General features: G+C 39.3%; 1 protein-coding gene across 1 annotated transcript; it reads left to right on the top strand.

Moving 5' to 3' along the window:
• The first annotated feature begins 788 nt into the window (after nucleotides 1-788).
• On the top strand, nucleotides 789-8152 carry LOC134622824 (interferon-induced protein 44-like). Its single transcript, XM_063468157.1, has 8 exons — nucleotides 789-792; nucleotides 4476-4496; nucleotides 4603-4636; nucleotides 5171-5372; nucleotides 5495-5653; nucleotides 5932-6100; nucleotides 7743-7843; nucleotides 7991-8152. Exons 1-8 carry the CDS (start codon nucleotides 789-791, stop codon nucleotides 8150-8152), a joined length of 852 nt encoding a protein of 283 aa, XP_063324227.1.
• Nucleotides 8153-8514: the final 362 nt, after the last annotated feature.

The following is an 8514-nucleotide window of genomic DNA, read 5'->3' as shown; positions in this document are numbered from 1 at the left end:
TGCTGTCTTTGATACCATAGATCACAGGATTCTTATCTGTCGGCTTGAACACTGTGTCGAATACAAAAGGGACTACATTGGTTGGACAGGTAAGATTTGAACTACTCCAAGGCTTTTCTGTTAATTGGGGCTTAGCGCCCTCATACCTCTCGGATCTTTTAAATTGGTACACTCCTGCAACATCACTCAGGTCTGCGGTATAAAAGTTTAAGGCTCGATTCAGGGTTATCCTTGGTGTGATGACAGATGGCTGTGTTCACATTGATGTCCAGCATTGTAACTTAATTCCAACTGCTGAAGCAAAATAAATCTTTTTAAATGACAGATATTTCTCCTGTACTTCCTCCTGAAAAAATTTGAACATTCTGAGGAGAACACAAGCATCAGCAGCACGGCTGTGTCTGAGGTCAAGATTGGGCATGTTTGCTTATTTTACACAAAATAATGTGATGATGTTTGGTTATCTTGAGGAGACTGCTCCTGAACTGCAACTGTCACTGGGTTAACATGTGTGTTTTCCAAATCAGCAGCATGTATTAAAACAGTTCATATACATTCAGTAAAGCAGTTTAGAGAGAGGACAGAAATATTTTCCCGGAGCCTGTCTACCACGTGATTTACAGTAAATCCTGTACTTCTCAGCAGCACTGCTTGCTTTCACTTTTAGAGAAAGTGTGTGTGTGTGAGAGTAAGATAGAGAGTGATTGTGTGGACTTACAGTTATCTCCCCACTCTCTTGCTATCCTTCATAGGACACTGTTTAAAGTTTTAACTGCTACCACAGGACTATGGGTGAGTCAAATCAGTTTGCTTTTGGCATCATTTGTGGATTTTTTCCAGTACTGAGTCTTCTGCTGCTGACAGTGGCATCGCTGAGACCATCAGCAGTGGTAGTTGAACTCTGTACTTCCTGTATTTAACTATCTGCAGTTTATCACAGACATTTCACCATGATTAAGTGAAACTAATGTCATTGTACATTTATGGATATATTTGTTGTAATTGGAGTAATTGTTGCTTTATAAACAGCAGTCAGGACAGTTCATGTTGGGCCTGATTATTGTAGGGTCTTTAACTTGCTATATAAAGTCCCTTGAGCCAGCTGTTGTGCTGTATAAATAAAACTGAATTGAATTGAATCATTTGATCATCTGACATTTTCTCTACAGGGGGTACTTCTTCTGGTAAGTGGCACAAGTTTCTTTGCAAACTCCTTTGGCACAAAGTGACATTTTCTCAGTCTCAATGATATACATACAGTTTCACTTTTATTTTGCAAACTGACAAAAACAAATAGAATTCAGATTATAAGACATTTTTATTTGTCTTTAGTTAGGCTGGTTAAAAGAAATGAAATCAGCTTTTTTGTACCTGAAAAGTGCAAATCTGTGCATTTTGAACCTCTGAGTTTGACTATATGTCATACACGGCTGTATGGTCAGTAATGCGGGACCCAAATGCAGGACTCTGAGACAAAGACATTAACTAGAGGAGGCGGCTTCACTTGCTGTAAGAAGATGCTCAGAAACTCAAAAATGCAAAAAACACAGGCCAGTAGAAAACAAGGAAGTAGGAGTTAAACATTTTAAGGTTCTTCGTATGTGAAAAGACCAATGAGCTCACAGTATCAATTTTCCTCAGTTTATTGAATCTTCAATCAATAAGTTAATAATGGTGCTGTGTCCCTTTCCTTCAGTAAGCCAACTACATGTCATGTTATGCTTTTTGGCAGGCAGGATTCGACCCAACAGCAGGAATCACAGGAAACTAGGAGTGAACTTAGGACGCCAGCTTTATTGCTGTAGCACAGACAATCAGAACATAAGAGCACATGGCTCTTATGTTTGGATTGTCACACAAGACACTAGGAACATGAAAACTAGGAACCTAAACTGGGATTGAGAACTAGGGAAAATACAAGGAGCACTGAGGAGATACAAAGCACTGAGAGGGTACGATGTGACACTGACAGAGAGAAACACAGGGCATAAATACACTAAGGGAAAAACAAGGGAATGAGACACAGGAGGAGAACACAGCTGGGAGTAATTGGACATAACAAGACAAGGGGAAGAAAAACTAGACACACGACAGAGGCACAGACTTGACAGTGAACAAAGGGAACATGGAGCACAGAGACAGGCGTGATATGAGACATGACTGACTGGGGAACAAAATAATGAACATGAAGACTGAACTAACACTACACTAAACATGAGGACACAGGAAAAAACCCTAAGAACAAGAATTTATAGAGTAAAGAAGAACTAGCATTAGGGATGGGAATAAAAAAAAACGGTTCTTGTTGAGAACCGGTTCTCACTGTTTCAATTAATTGGAATTTTTTGTCATTTTTGCAAACGATTCCCCTACCGATTCCAGACGCCTCGACGTCACCACGTTGCGGAGTGTCATTTACCTGGAAGGAAACATGGTGCCTAAGTGGCTGAAACACTCAAAACTTTGGTCATACTTTACGAGAACAGATGACAACAGGGCAACTTGCAATACTTGCAAAATAGATATTTCATTTAAAGGAGGAAACACTATGAATATGCAAAAGCATTTGCTCACAAAACACGTGATAACCTTAAATGAATGTCATGTTTTTCATTCCGCTCCGGACTAGTGAATCTCACTTACCCAGCAGCAGCGGTAACGTTTGCACGTCCTCTTCCGTTAATACGACAGGTAAATAATCAGCTAACATTTCCTATTATGTTAGCGCTATCTGCCTTATTAGAAAACCTGCCATTACTGTGCATTTAGGTGACCATGATGAGAGAGACAGACAGAGTCTGGCTGGCTCAGATGCTGGCAGTTCTCGCTGCAGTCTACCGTTACTGTCTCCTTTTAGTCCAGGATAGACGAATGTCACCGAGCAGTGACTAAGTTTGTGGTCAAAGGCATGCACCCATTTGCCACAGCAGATGCCCCCGATTTTCAGTAAGTGAATGTGTTTAATTATAGGTTACTGGATATTCTTGAGTAATTGCTACAGAATAATTTATGTTATACTTTGTTACTGCTACAGAAGAATATTTATTTTATTAATATTTTACATTCACAATTGTTTTTTTCTGGGGACCCTTTGACACCCCATCGAAGAGCCGTAGGCTGTGGATCTCTTAAGATCTCACTGTTGGGTTTGTAAGGCCATGTTACTCCTAAATTTCTATCTTGTTCAAAGAGAATATATAAAACAAAGTTCTAAGCTAATCGACCTTAGTGTTCTCCTTTTTTAAAAATAAGAATCAATAAGAGAATCGATAAAGAATCGAATCGTTAAACAGAATCGAAAATGGAATCGGAATCGTGAAAATCTTATCTATTCCCATCCCTAACTAGCATGCTCGAAATACAAAACAGAAACCAAAACACTAGTGATCGTAAACTGGCATGAAATCACAGATTAACAATAATAATACAAAGTCAAAACACTGAGTCACAGACCCAGGACCGTGACACTATACATGAGCAGTGTTGGACAAGTTACTTTGAAAAAGTAATTAGTTACTAGTTATTTCTTCAAAAAGAGTAACTGAGTTAGTAACTGAGTTACAATATTAAAAAAGTAACTACTTACTGTGAAAAGTAACTGTTGCATTACTTTAAAAAAACATTTAACCCTCTGGAGTCCAGGGTAAAATTGGTTGTTTTTGACTACTTTTGATTTTACCCCTACGTTTGACCTTTAAATCTATTTACCTTTCCTTGTTAGGTATCCTTATTTTCAGCACAACCTCACATGTCTCAGTTTACTGTTACTTTTTATTTTGACATTCTGTATTAGCACGATTGATCTAAAATCAGACAAAAAACAACAAACATGTTTAACAAATGATTTTCATAACTGAAATTCAAATATAAATTGTATATTTTAAAAACTTAGGCACAAGTTTTGCAAACAACAAAGTTATATGCAGTTATTTACCCTAAAATGCAGGCAAGGTGGAGGGTTTTGTAACCATTTCAAACTATTTGGAGAACAATCAAGTGTTCGGCATCAAATAAGATGCCAAACAAATTATCTGTGCCACTGCAAAAGTATTTCTGTCCACTATAAGACAAAGAAGCAGGCCTGACAACAGGTGTATCATTCTTCATCCCTCGCCTCATTGTTCTGACAAACACAAAAAAACTAAGGACTACACTACACACTAACAACACAAGACAACACACTAACTACACTCCAAACACACTAAACCTCACAAATCTCTCACTTCTCAAAACTCTCTCTCTCTTTTGCTCTCTCACCGCCTCCTAAAACTTCCTCCTCTTCCTAAGCAACCAAATGTCACATGTTGCAATATCATTTTTTGATATGTTGACATGGCACATTTTTCCACCAATAGGAAAGGGGGGGGGTGTTTCTGCTTGCAAGCGGGCAGTACTTTCATGGCTGGGATAAGTTTCATTAACATGCAGAGTTTGTATGCAAGAATGTTGACTTAATGTTTTTCTCTCACCTAAAGTTGAGACTGCACCCTCTCTCGGTGAGTGAGATGATTTCTGACAGTATTCAGATAAAATACTCTTATTATTCTCGCTCAACAATAATATGAATTAATTTGTCTCTTTTTTCTTTTGGCTTCCCCTTAGCTCTGGATGAACCATGGAGAACAGTTTCTTGGGGGTGAGTTTCTTTTCACACATAACTGAATACATCGTTAATGCAGAATGAGCAGCTGGAATCAGCTGAGGACTAGTTAATAATATCACTTACTCCTCATCCTCTTTCAATGCAGCACAGAGAAAAGTGTTCCAGCATTAACTCTCAGGGGTTTCACACAGCAGTGCATAGCATGTTTTACTAGGCAGCCATTAAAACTTGAAGCCTTCATGTTGTATTCCTAGAGAACACTGTATGCTACTGTAGACATCCCAGCGCATGAGCAGGCTGACAGAGTTCATTGTAGTTCAAACAGGTTTAATTTTTCTTTGCTTTGCAGCTTCCCACTTTACTTTTTGTAACACGCCAACATTGCTTCCCTTATATGTCTCCAGAATAAGTGAAAAACAGACACCTCTGTCCCAGCTAGCTACCGTGTGAAATAGGAGAGGCACAATTAGATGATGGCTGGCAGCGTTGCTCCACCCCTCCCCTGCAGCTGAGCTAAAAACCACACCACAACCAGATTACATCATGTTATTTTGTTCTTTTGAACAGAAATAACCAGGAAGCGCTACAGTATGTGCAGGAATACAAGCCTGAAGACAACAGCGTCAAACACCTCCGAGTTCTTCTGTACGGGCCCGTTGGATCTGGAAAGTCCAGTTTCATCAGCTCTGTCAGCAGTGTCCTGCGAGGCAGAATTGCGATTCCTGCTGCAGCCAGTGCAATGACTTCTGACAGAAGTTTCACTACAAGGGTAAGAAAACTTCAAAGCTTCAGCTCACTGCTTCTTCAAACTGTTCCTTTACTTTTGTTGCAGAGGGAGAAACAATAGATTTCACTGTCAAGAAACCAACATCTAATCTGTTTCTCATTTAGTATCAAACTCATAAAATAAAAGAAGGAAGAGGAAACTCAGCTACAGTTTACCCTGTGGTCTTCAATGATGTCATGGGTCTGGAGGAGGGGACTGACTCTGGTGTTCATCCTGATGACATCAAACTGGCCATGGAGGGACACGTGAAGGAGGGTCACTTGGTACATCTGCCTTTTCTTTATTTCATTCAATGACAAGCTGTGAGAGCTGTGATCTATGTACATTAGGAGTTTTCAGTAGACTAGTGATAGTACTTACCTTCAGTAACAGACTGGAAGGAGTCCTGTGGTACAGTTAAACTCTAACAGCTTCATGAATTAACTGCTTTAAACATTAAAGTATGAATAAGATGAATAAACAGCTTTTATCTGTAACTTCAAACATCCATGAGACAGAAAAACTCCTGGCTATTTTTTAATGTTTTTTACTGGTTTTCTAGTTCAACCCAGTGGCTCCACTGTCAGAAAAACATCCCGAATACAACCCGACCCCCTCGGCAGAAGATAAAGTTCATGTTCTGGTCTGTGTGCTTTCTGCCAATGCGTCAGAAATTAAGGACTCAGTTCTGAAGAAGATGTACAGAGTCAGACAGATGGCCAGTGACCTTGGTAAGAGCTCATCAGCATGTTCTCTCAGAGCTTTCCACTCACGAATCTGGAGAGAACCAAGAGTTATAGCAAGTATAGGAAAAGATTTCTTGGTCAATTGTGGAAAAAGATGTGAAATATTTAGTCAAATATTTGGCCAAAGTTCAGACCAAACATGGCATGTTCTGAGTTTACTGAAGACTGTGATAAATCAGGGGCCTAAAAATAAGTGGGAGTTATGTGAATAAGATATACATTCAAGATTCAAGATTCTTTATTTGTCACGTCCATGTTTATACAGATATAACACGCAGACAGATATAACACGCAGTCAGACTTGATACACTGCTCAACTGCAAAAAAGAGAGAGACAGAACTTTATATACAGTGAATGAGTATATATATAGAGGACATTATGTGCAGCAAGTGGGTGAGTTATGTACATTATATGAATAAAGATAAAATACACTGAACAAAAATATAAACGCAACACTTTTGTTTTTGCTCCCATTTTGAGCTGAAACATTTTCTACATACACAAAGGACCCATTACTATCAGTTATTGTCCAGAAATCTGTGTGGCCTTTATTGTGGGCAGTCGAAGGCACACCTCTGCAATATTCATGCTGTCTAATCAGCATGTTGACATGCCACAGCTGTGAGGTAGGATGGATTATCTTGGCAAACGAGAAGTTCTCACTAACACAGATTTAGACAGATTTGTGAACAGTATTTGATAGTAATGGGTCTTTTGTGTATGTGATTCAGCACACAGATGGCCTGAGGATAAAAACTCCTCTTGAGCCTCTCTGTTTTTGCTTGGATGGTGAGGGACCTTGTGCCTGATTTCAGAAGCTGGAACAGTGTGTTGCTGGGATGGGACGGATCCTTCAATATCCTAGCTGCTCTAGTCCAGCATCTCCTGGTGTAGATGTCCTGTAGGAAGGGGAGAGCAGCCCTGCAGCAGCGTTCTGCTGTACAGATCACTCTCTGAAGAGCTTTTTTATCCCTCACACAGCTGTTCCCATACCAGGATGTGATGTTCTGTGTGAGGATGCTATCCACAGTGCCGGTATAGAAAGTCCTGAGGATCAGTGGAGAGACTCTTGAGTTGACGTAGGTGGTACAGCCACTGCCTAGCCTTTTTGTACTAGACCTGAATGTGGGAAGACCATGTCAGGTCTGAGGAGATGTGGACACAGAGATACTTGAAGGACTGCACCATCTCCACTGGATCTCCAATAATGATATTGTGCTTGTAGTCTCTCCTGTGGCTCTTCAGTGGCATTAACGATAAGTCTCTCTGTAAACCTCATGGTTTGCAAGATTTGGGCCTGAGTTATGTGAAATATTAGTTAGCTTATTCAATACCACATGATATTGATTTCTTAGACATTTTTTCACATAAATATGTGAAGTACCTCTAGAGGTTTGTGGTATGGGATAAAAAGCCCACCAAGTTTGAGACTTTATACTGCTATTCAAACACACTCATGCAAAACCAACAATTCCAAAGAAATGGCACACATGTCTCCAAACATGGTTAAAAATAAAATGATTAGCATGTTTAAGTCTCAAACAGGCAGGAATAAGGAAACAAACAGCAGAAAGGAAACAGGAACATAAAGATTTTCAATGGTTGACAAAATGTTTTCACCTGCAGGGATTCCTCATGTGATGATAGTTACCAAAATTGATGAGGCTTGTCCTGAAACTGAAAAGGACCTGAAGAATGTGTATAAGAGCAAATACCTGAAGAAGAAGGTGAGCATCTGTGACTGTACAGGAATATGATGACAAAGCAGAAGCACCTTGAGGCAACTGTTGTTGTGAATTGGTGCTATATAAATAAAAATTGAATTGAATTGAATTGAAACCCTGAACATGATGTAGTGTTTCTTTGATTCTCAGATGGAAGAGTACAGCTCAGAGGTGGGAATCCCAGTAAACTGCATCTTTCCCGTGAAGAACTACCACAGTGAAATCAACTTGAAGCTGGATGTTGACACACTGATTCTGAGCGCGCTCAAATACATTATTGACTTTGGAGATGATTTCATTGAGAAACTGTAAAGGTCTAATTTTGGAAGCTTTGCAGCTTAAACTACAAATTTTACTCCCTTCTTCACTGTCTAACAATATAATATATGGAAAAAGAGATCATGTGAGCTTGTCTAAAAAACACACCTACCCTCAGATATAACAGAAAACAGAGAAACACCATTCACCTACAATATGAGTTCAATATTCCATTTTAATGTCCTCCACAACAATTCAGAACACAGTTCTGAATTAGAGCAAAATATGAGAATGAGGTGGAGAGACATGTCTGACATTTGTGATTGGGGACATGGCTTATTATTATGAATGGTCTTTGGATAAAGTTGTATTTAACATTTGACACATTGACTATTTTCATGAATGCTGGTACGATT

The sequence above is a fragment of the Pelmatolapia mariae genome, linkage group LG3_W, assembly GCF_036321145.2.
Source record: "Pelmatolapia mariae isolate MD_Pm_ZW linkage group LG3_W, Pm_UMD_F_2, whole genome shotgun sequence".
NCBI lineage: Eukaryota > Metazoa > Chordata > Actinopteri > Cichliformes > Cichlidae > Pelmatolapia > Pelmatolapia mariae.
The sequence above is the reverse complement of the archived record's forward strand: the minus strand, read 5'-3'. Positions and strand labels throughout refer to the sequence as shown.

Coding starts and splice junctions, on each gene's coding strand:
- LOC134622824 (XM_063468157.1), top strand. Junction 5,654..5,931: donor ACGTGAAGGAGGGTCACTTG/GTACATCTGCCT, acceptor CTGGTTTTCTAG/TTCAACCCAGTGGCTCCACT. Junction 7,844..7,990: donor GCAAATACCTGAAGAAGAAG/GTGAGCATCTGT, acceptor TTTGATTCTCAG/ATGGAAGAGTACAGCTCAGA.